The sequence below is a fragment of the Rousettus aegyptiacus genome, unplaced genomic scaffold (genome assembly GCF_014176215.1).
Source record: "Rousettus aegyptiacus isolate mRouAeg1 unplaced genomic scaffold, mRouAeg1.p scaffold_m13_p_11, whole genome shotgun sequence".
Classification (NCBI taxonomy): Eukaryota; Metazoa; Chordata; class Mammalia; order Chiroptera; family Pteropodidae; genus Rousettus; species Rousettus aegyptiacus.
In genome coordinates, this window is record NW_023416286.1 from 42137698 (window position 1) to 42157657 (window position 19960).

The 19960-nt window shown below is 43.7% G+C and overlaps 1 protein-coding gene across 2 annotated transcripts; it reads left to right on the plus strand.

The window, feature by feature from the left end:
- Positions 1-446: 446 nt before the first annotated feature.
- PLPBP (pyridoxal phosphate binding protein) lies at positions 447-9945 on the plus strand. Of its 2 annotated transcripts, none has more exons than XM_016155291.2 (8): positions 447-602; positions 2587-2694; positions 2772-2807; positions 3287-3362; positions 5086-5220; positions 6899-7041; positions 7471-7569; positions 8541-9945. In XM_016155291.2, exons 1-8 carry the CDS (start codon positions 504-506, stop codon positions 8670-8672), a joined length of 828 nt encoding a protein of 275 aa, XP_016010777.2. In that variant the 5' UTR covers positions 447-503; the 3' UTR covers positions 8673-9945. The 2 variants fall into 2 exon arrangements, with proteins under 2 accessions (XP_016010777.2, XP_016010778.2); XM_016155292.2 differs by lacking the exon at positions 447-602 and adding an exon at positions 689-1067.
- Positions 9946-19960: the final 10015 nt, after the last annotated feature.

The window sequence follows — 19960 nt, forward strand, 5'->3', positions numbered from 1 at the left end:
TTATATCTCTTAATAGTTCATCACAAGAACATCTGAGCTACTAAAGCGATGTCCCCGGCTCTAGCGGGTTCTAATCCTGGTACCTGCGCACGCACAGAAATCTTGGTTGATAGTTCTTTGAAAGCCAGGGACTGGCAAACTTGTGAGGTATCTTGAAAGGGAATAGGACCCCGAGAACAGGCCGCATTTTTGCGTCAGGAAAATCCCCACTGCGGCGGCATTGCTCAAGCGGCACAGAACAACGCAATAAGGGCCCTGCATCATCGCCCCCGCGCCCAGTGATGCGCCAGGTTGTCCACGGCGACCTCCCCAAGATGGCCGCCGCCAATGAGCGGGGCCGTCCGCTAGCCCGCCCTCGCCCCGCCCCCGCACTGTCCGATTGGGTGAGACGATTCGGTACTGAGCACTGATTGGGTCATATGGAGACGTTTGCTGGGCGGGACCGGAAGGTGGTCTCAGGCCGGGGTTGCCCGGGTCTGGGGCTTAACGTTGGTCTCTTGGGAATGTGGAGAGCTGGCAGCATGTCGGCGGAGCTGGGAGTCGCGTTTGCTCTGCGGGCAGTGAACGAGCGCGTGCAGCAGGCGGTGGCGCGGCGGCCGCGGGTGAGGAAGGGCACAGCATGGGGACAGTGGGCGGCTGCTTTGAGGAAGGGGACACTTGCGTGGGAATAGGTCGTCACGGTGACGCAGAGGGCTATCCTGGAGGGGCGGGACCAGTCAGCCGCCTTGGCTTTAGCTCGGGTTGCAGAGCCCCCAAGAGGTAGCTAAGGGTTTTCTCAGTGACCTCTCAGATTTATCAGTCAGGTTTTCTGGAGGTTGGCTTAGTTGGAGCAGAAGGTATCCGCTACCCCGGGAAATGACCAGTCTCCAGGCATCGCGTCCTTTTGTCCATCCCGCTTCATGTAAGGATCAACAGCGATAGCGGGCGGGGGAAGGACCAAGCCTGTGCCAGCAGCTGTAAGAGATTTCCACTACAAGAGCACCCGGAAGGAGGCCAGATCCACCTGAGATCACGTGTGTGGCAGCGTCTAAAAGCTAGAAGATGCTCAGTAGATGTCAATTCCACGGGTAGGCAACGGAGAGAGTAAATTAGCTGGACTTTTGAAGCACCTGAGCTGCACATGCTCGATTGGGGCAGGAGGCAACTGATACCTAATTTCCTTAAGAGGAGACTTTTTTCCTTATAGGTATTTCATCTCTTGGAATTTTATCAGACCAAGGGTTAATATCTGCCCCTACCCACCCACCCAGTGCAAGTTTAAGCTGAATGGTATGGAGTCACACTTGTACAGAGAGGTCAGAGAGTTCTCTGATCAAGTATTTGTGGTGTCAGAAATCAGAATATTGGCCTGGAGATAGAAGACTTGTATTAGTATAGTCTTTCTTCGGCTACTAGTTAGATGTTACCTTGAACAAGTCACTTAAATACTCTGGCCCTGAGTTTCCTCATCTACATAGGCAAGAGAATGAGAGCTCTGATTGCTCTAAGCTCACACCTAGAGTTAGTATTCTATGATTCTCAGTGCTTTCCTGAGAAGAAACTAGGGATTTCCCTAATAAACATCACACTGAGAAGGTCTCCCAGCATAACTCTCAGTCACATTTGCTGCCTGTTCTACATTTCTGTTTGGAAACAATGAATTCATCAACGTGATACTAGGAGTCATGACGTGGTCTCAACTTCTGAGGGCAGTAATGAAGCCCTCAGAAGGAAAAGGAACTCTTTGCTAATTGACCTGACCCTTCAAGCCTTTTGGGAATACTGTGATTCTGTAAATATTGCAAAGGATGGTGGGGTCCATGAAAATAGCTATGTAAGGAGAGGTGGATTTCTTACTCTGTGGATTTGGTTGCAGCAGAATGTAGGGAAGCCTTGCTTGCTATGTAATGGCGGTGAGAACAGGGATCAGAAAGATCTAATCTGAATCCAGAGTTTTTTTATGTGTCCCTGTCTCAGTTCCGCTGCTGGTTCTTGATTAGATTGAACAATAGATTACATAGTTATTCTAAGTGGGCCATTTTTGAAAGTGAATGGGAACAGTATTAATAATTACACCAGGACTGGAATGAATTTCCAAAACTGTTAACTATGGGGTTTCAGAATCCAGAAGTCCCCTCTCTTCTAGTCATAGAGCAATGCCTTCTCTCAATGAAGTGATTTTTAAACCTCCAACCTTGGTATGCAAGAGAATCATCTGGAGAGTTTGTTTAAAAGGAGATTCTGAGACTTCTGCCCCAAAGATTCCAATTCATTAGGTCTGGAGTGGGACCCAGATGAAACTGATGCAGTTGGTCAAAGACTGCATCTTAAAGAAATATACTGCTTTTACTGACCTGCCCAACTCTCCTGAGAAATGTCTTTTGCTGGCTAGTAAAGTCGCCAACAGATTTAGATGCAATGCATTTGAAATTTGAAAGACAGTTGATCAATACTATTTGATACTTATCTCCCTTGCAGTATTAGAAAAATAAATACCAAATACGAAGTTAAAATTTATACCAATCTATTATACAGGATCTATCTTACAGGACTTACTGGGATAATATTCCCAAACATTCATTCATCTGGCTCTTTCCCTCTTCACAGGATCTCCCGGCCATCCAGCCCCGGCTAGTAGCAGTCAGCAAAACCAAACCTGCAGACATGGTGATTGAGGCCTATAGTCATGGCCAGCGCTCTTTCGGGGAGAACTATGTAAGAGCCCTTTTCCAAACTGCTTTTGGAAGAGTCATGTTTACCAGATTTCTGACCTATCTTTTTAAATCCTTTAGGTTCAAGAACTGCTAGAAAAAGCATCAAATCCTAAAGTAAGTGAATCTCTGAATTCTTGAGTTTGTATCTAATTCTTGGCTCTTCAGTTGACAATTATAGACCCATGTTGGTGGTTGAGTTTTAGAGCTTGAGGTTGAACTGGCGGGAGATGTCTACATTCACCCAACATGAGCCCCCAGTCTTTCTGTTTTTCTTTCTTTATTAAGACTGTAGTTTTCTCCTTTGAGGTTTAAGATAGTGATTTTTAAGAGTTTGCTGTACTCTTGGATCCTTTTGAGATTTGAAAACTTTGTTCATTCTTAATGGACAATGTCTGAAAGATGGAGGGAGTTGACAGGAACAAGGAAGAGAAAGAACAAAAGTCTCAGATTTTTTTCTCTCCTTTGGAGCCTGGGTGAAGATGTGATAGTGTTTTATTGCATAGACATGAAAGGTCATGAGGAAGTGTTTAAGGCATTGAGCCAGCAAGGCCTCCATAAAATCTAAATCAAACATGGTTACTTTTTTTCTTCAGATTCTGTCTTCATGTCCTGAGATCAAATGGCACTTCATTGGCCACCTGCAGAAGCAAAATGTCAACAAATTGATGGGTAGGATAAAACTCTAAATATGATCATGTGGTTTTTCTTTTTTAGTTGTTAACATATTGAATTACATTTATTGATTTTCAAATGTTAAATCAACCCTGCATTCCTGGGGATAGAGTTCACTTGGTCATAAAGTATTATCCTTTTAATATAATGTTGCATTTGATTTGTTAAATATTGCTTATGATTTTTACATCTATTTTCACAAGGGACTTTGGTCTGTAGTTTTCCTTTTTTAAAATATCTTTATTTGGATTTCATATCAGGGTAATGCTGGCATCATAGAATGAATGAGGAAGTATTCCCTCCTTCAGCCTTTTTTAAGAGTTTGTGTATAATTGGTATTATCTCTTCCCTGTTTGGTAAACTTTACCAGTGGAGCCTAGAGTTTTCTTTGTGGGAAGGTTTTTAATTATAGTTCCAATTTCATTAGTAGATAGATATAAGGCTGTTCACATAATCTGTTTCTTCTTGAACAGATTTTGAGTGTTGGTACTTAGTGTCTTTCAAGGAATTTGAATTTTGAGTTTTGGTACTTAGTGTCTTTCAAGGAATTTGTCCATTCCATCTAAATTAATGAATTTATGGGTATAAGGTTGTTTGTAATTCCTCTTATTATCCTTTTAGAGTCTGTAGTGATGTCAACGCTCTCATTCCTGATATTGGTAATCTGTGTCTTTCTTTTTTTTCCCTAGTCTATCTGACTAGAGGTTTATCACTTTTATCAGTCTTCTCAAAGAGCCAGCTTTTGATTTCATCTACTTTTCTCTATTGTTTCATTATTATAATATGTTATCACATAAGCAAAAATAAGGATGTAGGGTTTATAATATATGTCAGAGCAACATACAAGACAACAATAGCTTAAAAATAGAAATGGAAAAATATAAGTACACTAAGATTCTTAAACTTTATGTGAAGTGGTATAGCACCACTTAAAGTTAGACTGTGATAAGTTAACACAACAAAGAGTTACAGTAGTAAGTCAGCAAAGGAGTTAAAATAGTCATAAAAATATGTGAAATAGTATCTCATTGTCATTTTGATTTGCATTTTCCCTAGTGACTAATGAAGTTGGGCATCTTTGCATGTGCTTATTGGCCATTCGTATGTGTTCTTTGGAGAAATGTCTATTCAAGTCCTTTGCTCTTTTTTAAACTAGGTTATTTATCCTTTATTGAATAATAAAAGTTCTTTATATATTCTGGGTACTAGAACTTTCTCAGATATATGATTTGCAGATATATTCTCCCATCTCATGGATTGTCTTTTCACTATCTTGATGGTTTCATTCGTGACATCCTGATCCCAGAAAGTGTAAGAACATGGTGATGTCACGCCAGAGATGCATTTTTGCTTCCACTACTTATCCTTTGTTTATTGTAATCTTGACCTGCTTCTCTCAGTTTGAACTGAGATTTAATCAGACCCAGCCTACTATTAGGGATCTCTACAATTATTAGCTTCTTGGAGCATATGGATACATGTGCTGCATAATTGTAGTGTGTCACCGTTTCTCCTTTGACTTTACTGATTGGACAGCAATGGTCTGAAATTCGAACTTATATATCTAATAAAGCTTTCACATAAGTCTTTTTAGCAGAACTGAGACTTAACTGTCTTTTTCCTTTCTTGGTAAAGTATTTTTCCATCTATCAAGAGATTTATCGCATGTGGCTTGCTGCTGTAGGATAAATGAAGAATTACTTTGACTCTCTTTTAACAGCTGTCCCCAATCTCTTCATGCTGGAAACAGTGGATTCTATGAAGTTGGCAGACAAAGTCAACAGTTCTTGGCAGAAAAAAGCTTCCTCTGAAAGGTTAAAGGTTATGGTCCAGATTAACACCAGTGGAGAAGAGAGTAAGTAACCAGAACTGTATTGTAGATTTTTCTTCCTTCAGGATGGTTGAAGCTCAGGAAGAGTGGCAGGCCTAAGTACCTGATAGCTAAAGTTGTAGGAAGAAATCACAGGCCTTTAAGTAAGATGTGTTTTATACAGTCTAGGTGGCACAATGACATCCACACCACTCCGTAAATGTTCTTTACTACATCATGATTTGTTATTTCTTAAGTCTTGAGGAGACAGACAAGGAAAATCAAGAAAGGGATTGTGGCTTTGATCTGAAAATTCCCAGAAGTCACCATCACTCCTGAAAGAGGTTGCAAAGTTACATGTATAATACTTCTCAGATCTTTAAAAATAAATTACTTAGTGTTACATGGGAAGAAAATAGGAAAAAAACAACAACAAAACACTCTGAGCACCAGTCAGTGAATATCTTTTAGGGCTCCGGTTTAACAGTATAACACACTAAACAGAGCGTGGGCTTTGAAATCACACAGACCTTGGATTGGAGCTCCACCGCTTTGCAGCTTTGTAACGGAACCCCTCAGTACCTCAGTTTCTTTGTCCGACAATGATATAATAGTACTTACTACAGAGGGTGTTTTGAAGATTAAATATGCTAATGCAGGTAAAGCTGTTGGCATAGAACCCTGCACATCTTACTTATTAGCTATGTGTTAAGAATAAGTGTTTACAGATCAGGTATTTCCCTACAACCATCAGAGCACCAGTGTTCACCAAATCTTAGCATGAAGGAACACAGTATAGGCATCTGTTTTCTGGATGGGCCCTGGAGTCAAGCTACCTGGGTTCAAATCTCAGTTCCACAGTTCTGTTGTGAGATGTTGAAAAAGGTCCTAAGCTTCCCTGTGCCTCAGTTTCCTCATGTTTAGAATGTAGATAGTAAGAGTACTTACTTCATAAAGTTATTATATTAAATGAAAAGCTCTTAGAATTTGCCACATGTGCCTAGCACTTAAGTGTTCAGTAAATTTTAACAATTATTGTATATACATGCACAGATTATACATTACATTATCAATGTAGATAAATCTGACAGTGACTCCAGATAAGTCTATTATATCATTTCTTGATAGTTAGTTGTAACTTGCCCTAATAAGACTGAAGTGAGTGTTCTATTTGATAAGTGAGGGAAAGACGGTATCAGTAATCCTTATAACTGCATAACAAATAATCATTTTCTTCAGAGTCCTCTTCTTGTTAATTAGCAAGTTCAGTTAAATTTTATAAATATATGGTCAAAACTGTGTAATACAGACTTTATTTTCAAGGTTTTTTTTTATATATACATAATTCTAGTAATTAATAAAACTATAGAAATACCAGATTTGAAAAAATAATTCTTAGGTTAATCTGGCATTTTGGCAATGTGAATCTTCTTAGTGTTCCAAGAAAAGCAGTATTTTTTCTTTTCCCTCTACTCTAGCTGTTCTTGGCTCAAATATTGAGGTATTTCTTCCTTGAGAAATTCAGAACCTGAGCAGAAGGGGAAAAACATAGACAAAGACCTCAAATGTAAAGTTACTCTTTTGGACTTGAAGGCAAATTCTTTCCAGAGGTCCTTTTGTCTGAGAGTCACCGCCTCTATTAAAAGGAAGAGATGAAAATGGAACCTTTCTCTGGCTACTTAAAACATTTTGGTATAAATGTCTTCTCTTTCTTTTTATGAAGGTAAACATGGCCTTCTACCTTCAGAGACAGTAGCCATGGTGGAACACATAAATACCAAGTGCCCCAGCCTGGAATTTGTGGGGCTGATGACCATAGGAAGCTTCGGGCATGATCTTAGTCAAGGACCAAATCCAGACTTCCAGGTACTGGGGGCCAGGCATAGGGGGATTGCTCACATGCTAAAGAAGCAGCTTAAGGAAGTGCTGTTGCAGGGCTGGTTGTTGCAGTAAACGTCAAAGATATCCCAGATGCTGCCTGTCAGATATTATAACCTTGTTCTGAACTCTTCTCAATAGCAAAAAACATGTTCCTGAAACCTCATAGACCTTTCTCAACTCAGTTTGATCCTGGCTAAAACACAGTCTTTAGAGAAAATGAGCTCTCTATTTTTCTGGTAGTTTTCTTAAAAGGGTGAATTTGCTAAAAACCCTTTCAGTAACTGCTGGCAATTTCAACAGCCCTTGAAACCATGAGAAGTAAATAATCTTTGTTAGAGATGTTGAGATTCGGCGACTTTCAGGCATCCTAGAGAGGCAGGAATAAAATAGGTATCATGCTTGTCTTTCTGTCAGATGTTATTGTCACTCCGGGAGGAGCTATGTAAAAAGCTGAACATCACTGCTGACCAGGTTGAGCTGAGCATGGGCATGTCCATGGACTTCCAGCATGCAGTAAGTGTCCTTCTGGGTACTATTGCCTGCCTCGATGATAAGGTCCAAAAGACCACAGCAAGAATCAGTTTTTGTTTGAGAAACCTTTGAAAAATCTCCCTGAGCAATGGAGCACCTTATTGTCATAGTTCTCAACTATTCTAACATTCCCCCCCGCCCCCACTTCTTTTTTTTTTTTAATGAAATGTGTAGAAATTGTAGCCTGACACATAATTTTTAAAACTCAGTATAATTCCCTAAGTGGAATCTAAAGGAAAATAAGAAGAAATTAAACTATGATTTTTAAAAAGGCATTTCACTATGTAAATGCTGGACATAGATATATGACAATAAGTCGTGAAGTAGTCTGATGCTTAATCTTATATGTAGATTCACCATGAATGCAACAACTATAAAAATATACTTATATAGGTATACTATCTTGGCAACGCAAATACATGATTTTCTGGAACAGTAAACTCTATGGAGTTCCAGAAATCAAAGCATAAACTTCCCTCTACATAGACAGTAAGTAGTTGCATTCCTAGAAAATTATGTATATTAAAACAATGCAAAAACACTTTGTGTTTATAAGTAAAATGGAATTAGACTCTGTGCTGAGACAGTGATAACGAAGTGTTTTTATCTACCTGGCCAGGGAACATTAGAAAGGTGTGTGCGATGCAAGGCAACTCCTCATGGTGCTGCCGTATCCCGCAAACTGCAGGACGTCTGATTTCCCTGGCCCCCGCCCAGCTAAGTGCCAGCCAGATTCCCCAGTCACTGTGAAGGCTGAAGAAATCCTGACTTTTTTCTGAAACACCCCTCGGAGGTCACATTGCCCCCAAAGAGAACCTGTACTCCCCCTTAGCTGCCTTGTCATTATTCTCACAGAAGCCCCTCGAGAGCCAGAACGAGAGGCATAACTTCAGCGTTTGCTGCTGTTCATTATTTTAGACTCAGCCCTGGATACTTTCTCTTTTTTCCCACAGATTGAAGTAGGATCTACGAATGTCCGCATAGGAAGCACCATTTTTGGAGAACGAGATTACTCAAAGAAACCTGCCCTGGACAAGTCTGCAGCAGACCTGAAGGGCCCCATGGAAGTAACACAGGCACACTGAGCCAAGGAACAGCCAGCAGTGGCTCACAGCCTATGGCCCTGTCCAGGAAGACTAACTATGCACCCACCTGGATTTTCATTTTGATATTCCCTAAGTTACAGCACAACCATGCTCTCTTTGTGATCTGGAGAGAGTGCACTGAGGATGTTGTGTACTGATAGAAACCTTCTGTATTTAGTGTCTGACATAGGGAGCTCACTTCAAGTAGTGGCCTTTGGATTGGATTTGAGAAATCCAGACATTTCTGCAGAACAGATATAAAATCAATAGGCAGGAATTGAGTTCAATATTAAATCCTGCCCGGGAGCCCCAACCAACACATGAATGCCTTTCCCAAGTTAAAATTTGGTCACTGGTGCCTATAATCACCAAAGTCAGAGGGATTCCCATTTGTAGTTCACTTTAATAGAAAATTCCTTGTGGTTACAGACTCTATACAAACCCCTACTGAGTAATCATCTCTGCTGCCCTGGAGCAAGGTGATTTCTGCTCCCCTCCCCTGCTCCCATTTCCACCCTACCCAGTAAATATTTGTCTCTACTCTGGAATAGCAGTACAGGTAACTTCAGGAAACGGCTCAGGTTAATGCTGTAAACCCAAATTGTTGCTAATGAGAGTTTGTGTCATTGGCCACTCTGCAATCTTAACCCTGAAAATTACAGGTTATAACCTAAATGGGACTTAAGACTTTCTGACATCCTCCTGTAGGAACAGGACATTGAGCTTTTTCCCCTGAGTCCTACAGTGATGAGAAGTTAATGATATGATTTCTCCTCCACTATAATCCTCTTTATGATGATTTCTTATCAAAGACCCATGAATCTCGTAGCTCCTCAAAAATGAAAGATTCCTTCAAAGCCAGTTCAGACTCAGTTTCAACAAGGCCTGGCTTTGAGGTTCCTGTTCTGAGGAGCACCTACTATATTGATAAGCCAGGATTTTGCAGCTCTTCTTGATTGTTAATAAAGTAGCAAGATCTTTTAAAACCAGAAAGCATAATTCTCAGTTATGACAGATGCCTTTCTTTAGTTTGGGTTGTTATTTTCTAGATTTTTTTTTTATTTATTTATTCAAACCCCCATTTCTCATTTTATGAAATAACTTGCAGAACATGATGCTACAGCTGAATATAATTTTGTAAAACTTCAACCATAATGATCCCTGTACTGTCAATCAGAGCTAGAGTGTGATATTTCAGTCTGTTAAATAAAAATGTGACTTTGAATTATGCCATCTGTGCCAGTTACAAAGCAATTAAAAGATTTATTTTTTATGTGTATAGTAAGTGAGTATAACAGAAGGGGGCATTGGAACCAGTAGGAAGCAGCCGTACTAGCTGGCTTTGGAGAAGGGCTTCCCTCGAGTCACGGATGCAGCCAAAGCCACACTGTGGATGAAAGAAGGATTCTGAATTTCTAAGGGCAAGAAAATGAAGTGTTGACGGTTCAGAAATTACAAAAATAGAGGTTACCTCTTGATGTAGCTCTTTTAAGTTGCCTCTAGATGGCGACATTAGCTAACCTGGGAGGCAAGCACAAGCTCCACTGTCAGCAAATTACCTTGGAAGGGACTCATTCTTAGTCTCCTGCGGGTCAGAAACAGGCCAGAGAGGACATGATTTTCCTAAGTGGTAAGGCTGATTGTTACAGAGCTACTAGGTTCTTTCGGATAACCTCATTTCTTTGCTAACTCAGCTGAGGGTCCTGATGGTGCTCTAGAGCCCTTTGGGAAAAGTGAAATGATGTGAGCAATAAAGAGCTCTCTGGCTTGTGCCTAGAGATCGAGAACAACAAAGTAGGTGAGCCATGGGAGGCTGACTCAAACACATAAGAAAAGGAAACGGACATATGTCCAGTGTACCCATAGCGGGCAGGACCTTGGGTGGAAAGCTGAACAACATTATGACTTTGTCTTTTGTTACACATGATGGGCAGTGGGTCTGAACCCTCCCAGATTTTCATCCAAGCAGTGACAGCATCTATGCAAATTTCCAGAGTGACAACAGCATGCTATCCTGGGTTAGACCTGCCCATACAGCCCAGCAGTCTCTGAGTCGCTGTCAATAGCATGTGCCCTTGGCCGTCTGATGCCAGCCTCAGGTTCGGACACTCAAAGGCTCCCAACAATCCATTGAGGCCTTGTTCTCAGGAAGTTCCTCAGAGATTCTGATGATGGCATTTCTTACCAACACAAACCTCTTAATACTCAAGTTGTACTTCTCTCGCTGTTTTTTCAAACATGGCATTTAAAACAGGACCCCTTATATTCTCATTTTACCCTCATAACGGTTGGTAATTAGGCTATTTGGCTGCGCCCCATTGTGGACAGGGCCCAGAGAAGTTTCGGAGGTCAGAGCAGACTGGTGGCAGGGCAAGAAACATGCAAAAGATTTGATTCCTGGTCCAGAGCTCGGTCACTATACCACACTGGAGTCTTCTGTTGTCTCACTTTAACAATTGGTAAGTGTTGTATTTTTAAATTTATAGGCTTAATTTAAGAAAGCTTATTACCAACAAAGAAATGTATGTTTTTAGTCTATTGTAATTGTTGAGAACTGACACATTTTAATGCAGAGCAAACTTTGAAACCACAAGCAGTAAGGATGAGAAGGAAGGAGAGAATTAAGCCCAGCCTGAGTGGAATTAGCCTTCTCTTTCTGTGATCCCATTTCCCTAACATCCACATTCCTCTCCCAGATTCAAACTATCCCACAGGCTGCAAGGCTCCGTGCATGAGGAACTGTGCCCTGTTCTCCCTAGAGTTAGACTGGCAGTAAGTTCTGTTCTCCAAAGCTGGACGAGGAGGAACAAGGTCAAACTGGATATTCTTAAAATCCAAGACATCTTCGTCCTTCCAAAAAGAAGTGGCCTTGTGCTTCCCACCAAAGCTCTGAAGGAGGAAAGGACTCGCCCACCAATTCCTGAAGAGCTGCGATAAGGGTGGATGGATAAGGGTGGATGTCATCATGGTACGATTGGAAATGATTTGCTCTGGGAACTGACTGTCTTTACCATGAAATCAGTTGAATGCTATTACATCACCCTCATGACTCAAGGCCAAAGAATCTAAACCGTCCACCAAGATGCTTTACTAACCTGCTCTCCCCCCTCAGGAAGCACATAGGTAAAGAAAAGCTATCTTTCCCGCCCCATCTGCATCAACGGGCGTATTCTGTGGCTGTGTGTGGTTGAGTAGCTCTTTACAAGGTAGAGGCCCTTAAACTTAAGTTCCTCTCCTATAACCACGTCAAAGTCCCCAGGGACCTCAGAGCTAACACTTTTTTCCCTATAAAGTCCAGCACAGATGAGCTGAAATGGTCTGTGGTGGGGACTGAGGGGGCACTTTGAGCACCTTTCTTATAATCAAACTAAATTTTACAAGCTCAAGCTCCTAAGCTCCGAGATCACAAAGGAGAGGAAGCCACCCTTTGAGTGCCGGAGTGCCTTCTAAACGGTTCTTTCCTGCTGGCTGGCTGCGCCTTCCCCCACCCACGCTACAGCTCCAGCGGAGGGAGCTGTGCTGCTCTCCCGCTTCGGAGTTAGCTTGACCCAGCTGCCAATCTCCAAAATAAAATCAATGTGTGACCTTATTCACCAGCTGTACTGAAGAAACTAGCACAAAGTAGAGCCAACTTTGAAGCCAAAAAGGGAAGATGAGATGTTGGGAGAGAGAGAAAAAAAGAGGGGGAAAAACTTGGCTGGACATGAAAGGTGTCTTGTCCGGCTGTTCCCCATTAGGCGCAATTCTCTTGCAATCTGCAGCCTCGACATAATTCTCTTGACCAGAAACTCTCTGGAGAGATAGTGTCAGAGGGAAAAACAAACAGAATAGCATCTCTGACAGCAAAGTCACTTAAAAGCCTATTTGGGGGGGTTGAGAAACATGTCAGCATGTAGGGGAGGGCACTCCTCCACAGCAGGCCACATGTGGAGACACGCTTACCCTGGGAAGCGACAGGACAGGGCAGGAAGGGGAGCTCCAGGGAGGGATGGTGTGCAAGGTGAGGCCAGCCCCAGGAAGCAAACCCCCCAGTCCTCTGTCCTCCCAGCTCCTTTAATCCCTCAGGATCCACCTTGTGTGGCTTTCTCAACTGTGCGCTCAAAGTGAAAAACCCTGGTGCTGGGCTTTTTACAGACCTGTGGTGCATTGAGAGGATTCAGAAGGAATGCCCTTAAAAATGCGGTCCCAATTTGTCCTAACTCCACTTTCCCATTTCTGACGGCCACCAGCACCCATAGAGCCCAGCTATCCTTGTCAGCTGGTAGCCACCTCCCCAGGCAGCAAGCCCCTTTGACCTGCCTTTGAGCTAAGCCATGCAGTGTTCGAGAAGCCAGGCCCCACCCTGGCCTGCAGGAGCCCCGGAGTGAGGATTCTGGAGAGGAGGATGCAGGGTGGGAGAGGGCACAGTTCTGTGCTCAAATTTCTGGGGCAGGCATCCTGTTCTAGGAGAGAACTTTTTTTAAAGGAAGAAAAACTAATCAGAAGAAGCAAGAGCTTTCCCCAGCCTTTCGGACTTGTTTATTACTAGGATATCTGATTTCAGCAGAGGAAGCCGGCACTGAAGCAAGGTTTTTATTGGCCGTGAGCAAGAGGAATTCAGGGTTTGCCTTTGATTTGGCTTCCCCAGAACATGAGGCACTGAGGAGTGCTCGTTGCTTTGATGGAGCAGCTCGAGAGATTTTGAGCCCCCATAACTCCCTGTTTCTGCAGCACTGACTAAAATTCCCTTTGGAGGTTGAGGGTGGAACAAGGGGCCCAGAGTGGAAGGTGGCCTTACAAACATTTCAGAGAAGAGATCAAAATAGGGAACAAAGTCAAAAAGTTCTGAAATTGGCTCAGGGGTAACACGAGCGAGGCTGTGCTCGCTGCCCCCTCCCCCAGTGGAGACCTGGAGGAGGGAAGGTCTGGTTTGGATGAAAGCACAGTGTCTCTAGCTGACAGAGCTAGGCAGGCTGCAGTCAGGCAGGGCCTGATGGTTTCAATGTGTGAGGAAGATAAAACCAGAGATCTACACAGGCAGCCTCTGCCAACAGCACTCCTCAGCTGGGGCCCGGCTGGCCTCGGCAGAGGGGGGGGTTTCCAGCTGGGCCGCAGGCTCAAGGAGCTGCTGCTAATCCCCAGGGCTCCTCACAGACATCGCAGACGTCATCGTGCACAGACGTGATGTTTCGGGTCGGGAGCTCCAGCAACCCTGCCCTCAACCTGGTTCCAGGTCATCTTCATGCCTCTTTCTGGCTTCCAAAGGGGGGCATCTCTGACACTGGAGAAAGAGGAAAGATGTCCTTCCATTTGGGGGCCTCTGGATGAGCCTAGCCATCACCCTTTCTCCATTTTTTCCTCTCTGAATCCTATTTCTATCTATCTTTCCCTCAGATCCCCCTCATCACCTTTCTCCTGCAAGCCACCGGCAGTAGGAAGAGCCTTGAAGCTGAGGTCTCTAAGTGTCTGTGCTTTGCTTAGGACTTTACCCATCAATGGGCAGGAGTCTGTTGCTGAGGGTGCTGGGGCTCTGAGGCATGCACTGAGTATAGAAGGCAGGCCCTCTGGCTAGAAGGTGGTTCTGCCTGGGTATGGCTCCTTCCTGTTCCAGGTCTGTGACCAGGAGGCTGTAGGTTAACGTGAGAGCCATGTTCTCCCTCTCTGCAAGTATGGGTTTTCACAGGCATCTCTGTGTGTGCCTTTGTGACTGGTCACGGGCCTGCCTCCCAGACTGGGCATGCTCCCGGGCCATGGTGTTGGCTGTCCCTAGCACAACTCTGCTCACCTGGGACGCCCAGGCCCACTTTGGCAGCCTCTGTACCACTTGGCGTTTGGAGCTGAGGCCCAGAGCCTGGGGCAGGGAGTGGGGATGGGGGAACAGGGCTCTCACTGTGTCCACTTCAAGGAACCCAGGCATCAAAAGGACTTTATGCAGTAAGTTTGGGAACATACACACAGGGAGAGGAGCTGCAGGAATAAAAGATGACCATACTGGTGGTGGGGAGCCACATGCGTGAGCACGCGCGCACACACACACACACACACACGCACACACATACACACACTCACTCACAGCTACAACACTTGTTCCAAGACTCTGGCACCAGTCTGTCTGGATTTGAATCCCAGATCTGTTCCTTACCAGTCAAAGAGTAAAAGACTTAACCCTCTTGATGCCTCAGTTTCTTCATTTGTAAATAGAGGTGATATTAAGAGCGATTGCTCCACAGTGTTGTTAAGTTTAAATGTGATCATATAAAGTGCTATACACAGAACTTGGCTCATAGTAAAAGCTCAGCAAATGTTAGCACCGTGTGCTGGACCCAGCCCAGTTTGGTTTTACAGTCTGTTTGACACAACTTGGAAAAACAGGGTGGAGCTCTGATGCACAGGGCAGATAAGGACTGTCAGAAAACTGCTGCCTTCCTTTATAAACGAAACATGATCCTGTAAGGCTGAGGAGGAAAGGGTCCCTCCAAGAGGCAACTAAAGCCCTGAGTGGCCACAACAAGCTCCCTTGTGCAGCTAGCATAATGCAGCTGGACACAGGAAGCTGGAAAGGCCCAATATAGACATCCAAGCCTTCCCTTACCATCCCCATTGCTTTTAACTAAAGACCTAGCTAGGGACTGGGACATTAAAACAGCAAAATCAGCCCAGAATGAAACCAAAACTTGATACTCTGGCTCACATACCTAGGTGTTGAGACTCTAGTGACACACCCAAGCTACCTGAGTGTGTCCTCATTGGGATGTCCAAAGAGAGGGCTCTTCTTACAATTCTCTCAGCCTCCCCTCCATGACCATAGCCTTCCAAGGCCCCAAGACAACCTGACAAGTCTTAGGTACTAGAGCTTGACTTCCTGCACAGACATCTGACCTTGACCTTCCACAGAGAGAGACAGAGACAGAGGAGGAGGAAGAGGATGAGGAGGAGGAGGAGGAGGAGGAGGAGGAGGAGGAGGAGGAGGAGGAGAGGGAGAAGAAAAGAGAGAGGAAAAAGAAGAATGCACAAGTAGGGCAAGAGAGAAAAGCACAGAGAGAGGGATGATAGGAAAGACGAATGCCGAAGGGCCAGCCCCGGAAACCAGCCACGAACCCACTAGGCACTAGGAGAATGGCTGCTACAGGAAACTGGGGTTCCACAGAAAAATGGACTTTTCCAGCAAATTAAAAATCCAATCTGCCAGGCTGCTGCTGAACCTCAGGTATGTGTTAATGAGGGTGTCTCTCTGAGGTGCCTGCATGATTGGAGGAGCTTTCTACCTGCTCCAAGCCTGGCAAGTGACCCATGGAGAAGGTGCCATGGGATTGGGAGAGGGCAACAGTCGTAGAAATCTATGAAGAGTCACTGGGAGGGAACACTCCTGAAGGCTAGTCAAGCAAACCCTCTGCCAGACAGGGAAGCTCTACTAGATACTAAGCCTCCTTTGGTGCCACTTGGACAAAGAGCAGAAAACTAAAGGCAGGGTCAGGTAGGAGCCACGTCTGGGGGCAGGATTGGGAGGGATCATCGCTTTTCATTAGAAGCTCTTCCATGCTACTTAATTTTTTAACCACATGCATCTATTGCTTTGATAAAAATAATTTTTGTCAATAGGGGTGAAGCTAGAAGCAGGCTATGCTGTACAGGAATGTTTGAAGCCTGCCTCAATCTCAGTTTGGCCATGTGCCTTGCAAAATGATAGCCCACTCTTTATTCTCACCAGCCCCAATGGGGCCCAGTGCCCTGGCACTCCTGGTTCGGCCTCTGCCTATCCTGCAGTCCAGAACAGCACCTGCAACTTTCTCCACCAAACAACTTTCACTCCTTTTATTTCAGTGCTGCTTTAGGTCTCCCCTGGGGCGCGATGGGACAGATGTATGAGCCTGGGCCTTATGTTGGGAAGACCAGAGATCCACGCCTGCCTACACTCACCTACCTCCAAGCAAGGTAGCAAGTGGGATGGAAGAGATGTGTCTCTCTCTCGCTCACTGCGCTCCAGCCACACCAGTCCCTAAGCCCTCCCTGACTGAACACAGCAAGTGCTCTCCACCTTGCTGCCACTTGCTGTCCCCTCTGCACAGAATGCTGTCCCCCAAAATTCATGGGGCCTACTCCCTCATTCCTTCAGAACACTCCTCAAAGGTCCACTCGTTGGAGGTCTTCCCTGCCATTCTTCATTCCCTTACCCTACTTTGTTTTGTTTCATTGGTCTAATACTACCTACTAGAGTCTACATATTTATTTGTTTATTTACCTATTACCTGGATCCTTCTGCAATAATGTTAGCTCCATGAAATCACAGATTCCCTTTTGGTTTATTGCTATATCTTCAGTGCTCAAAACAGTATCTGGCACAAAGTAGATGCTCAATAAATGTTTAAATAAATGACTAAGACTTCAGTAACACTTTGCTGAACAATTTAAATAAATATATTCTTCTATTTGTTGGGTACTAACACAAGCCTGGAATCACAGAAATAAAGAAAAGAATTCCCTCTTCTGGGACCTTACCTTCTAGTGGAAGAGTCAGATACATAAACAGTGAACGACAGCATAAGACAAAACTATGTAGGTACCAATAAGAAAAGTAGCAGCAAGCCCTAGAGGCAGCAAGTTAGCTGACATTTACTGAGGACCCGTATGTGCCTGGTTGGGGTGTTCTCTGATGCCAATCAATTCTCTAATTCTCTGACATTTACTTGGTGTCCTACAATTTAATTCAATTCTCACACCGACAATTCAGAGTTAGTGCAGAACCCACAGGTTAAGGGCTTAGTACCATAAAACTGCCTCTACTTCAAAAGCCAGTTGCAAGTCCCAGGCTACAAATCAGATTTCCACAACTCCCTCTTCAGTTTGTTTTCCCCTCCTAGAACAGCTCACAGAATTCAGGGGGGGAAAACACTTATATTTTCTGGTTTCTTATAAAGGATATAACTCAGGAATAGCCAACTTGAAGAGACAAGGGCAAGGTACGGAGAGAGGAGGCATGGGGTTTTCTTGCCCATTCCAGCATCTTGAAGTTCTCTGAATCTCATTGTTCAAGAGATTTTATAAAGCTCAACCTCAAGCACTCCCTATCCCTTTCCTGAAGGCTGGTGGGTGGGGCTGAAAGTGCCAACCCTCTCTCTAATCACTTGGTCTTTCTGGTAACTAGCCCCATCTTGAGGTTATCTAAGAGTACCACCCTACATCACGTCATTAGCATAAACTCAGGCGTGCTCAAAGAGTTTCCTTAGGGATAACAAAAGATATTCCTATTACTCAGGAAATTCCAAGAGTTTTTCAGAGCTCTAGGTCAAGAACCAGGGACAAAGACCAAATATATTTTTGTATCATACCTCACAGGCATCATTTATATATGTCAACGTAAGAAACTTCCAAACCTGTAGAGAATTTTAATGAGCCTATTTGAGCCAAACTGATGACAGTTAAGCAAAATCTCAATGGATTGAGAAAATGTTCCAGACAGTGGTAGTTTTGTGGCTTATTTTATACTTCAGAACCAAAGGAGAAGACACAAGAAGGGTTACATTAAATCCATAGGTGGTATATTAAGAGGGCAAGAGAGAAAAATCTCTGAGATTGAATAAAAGTAAAACAGAGAGACCCATATTTCTTTTACATTGGTGGGTTCAGGATAGTTAATACTTAACATTTACATTATGTAGAAATAGTATATGGGGAACAAGATAACCATGAGGATTCCATGGTCTCCTGCTCTGGTATGTGGGTGTGCTCTGAGGGATCTGGAAAAGAAGATTACTCTGACATTTCAAAGGTATGTTATCTTAGAGGCAAAAAGACAATAGACAGATAGACAGGCTCACTTTAAGGTAAAGATTGACCTTTGTAAAGGAAAGCTAAAGGCCTAGGAAATGAATACCCACAGCCGACTAGCTTTTAGTTGATAAATTTTATGTTCAGACCATGCTATGTGGTTACTTTCAGTCTCCAAGTTGGTAAGGTCCAGCGTGCAGGCCTCTCTTGAGCTTGTCAGGTTTGTATGTGGACCCTTTTACGTCCACAGTACCATATGACATAAATATCATTTACATGTAACTGATATCATCATCACAATCCTTGAAAGTAAATACTATTTTTTATCCCCCATTTCACAGATGAGAAAACCGTGGCCTGGGTGAATTAAGTGACTTGCCAAAAGTCACAGGATCAATAAAATGGAGAAACAGGATTTGAATCTAGCTTCAGAGTTTATGCTTTTAACCACTGTGCTCATAGTACAGGATTTCCCCCATCATCTGGGAGAATATTTGTAGATTTCACTTAAAGGATGAGTCAGATCTTAATAGACACAGAGATTATAACACTTTCTTGTGGGGGTGTTTAAATTATACACAGGTACTTTGTATGTGGTGGAATCTGAGCATAAAAGGGAGGCCCTTGCAGCCCTAAATATTCATCTGGGTAGCTTTCCACAATTCTTATTCATTCCTTCTGGTTGAGGCCCAGACATTTCTCTGTCTTCTCTGGCATGAACACTCAGTGTGAATGTTCCAATAGGACAGGCAGCTCAGCACAGTCCCCACAGGAAGGTACAAGACAGGAAAGAAGAGGACAGAGAGCTCGAGGACTGCCCGGTAGGGATCCTGGGAAGGAAGTGGGACAATAGGGTGGAGGGTGTCACAGGCTCTGTGCCTCCACTGTCTGTAAGATAACGGAGCCCTGGAGAAATGTCACATTTGCATTATTGATCCAGTTATGGGCTATGATCTTATCTACTGTTGTCCTGAGTCTTCGACAGGATCCTGCCTCTAAAAGCCAAAAATGCACAGAAGGAACTTGTAACCTAAGAATCAAAAGGCGAGCATCCAGGGTGAGGCCTCAGACAGTTGGGAAAGGAGATTACGGTCTGAAGCTGGGAAATGTGAGCTACCACCGACTCAGATTCTGTACATATTTACAGCCTTCCAATAGTCCTTATTTACCGCTCACTTTCTTCTAGCTGAGGAGTGAAGCGCCTTTGAAAGTTTCTGTCTTCTTTGACTCCGTTAGAAAAATAAGGGGAAGGGGTCCTGGTTCTACTACCAGCTCTGGTTTGGGAATAGACATCTTTAAAGGTTGGGCTCAGAGAGGGGCCAGGGAGTCAAAGTGAAGAATATTCCAGAGAAGTGAAACTCATGGGGAAGTTGTTGAGAGCCCTTCTTCTTCCTTAGAAATTATAGAGAATGGAAGTTAAAAATTTGGACCTTGGAGTCCAGAGTGCCTGGTTCAAATCCTGGTTCTATCACTTACTCACTGTGTATCCTTGGACAAGTTACTATTAAGGTACTTCTTCACTTCACAGTTACTTGTCTACTAAA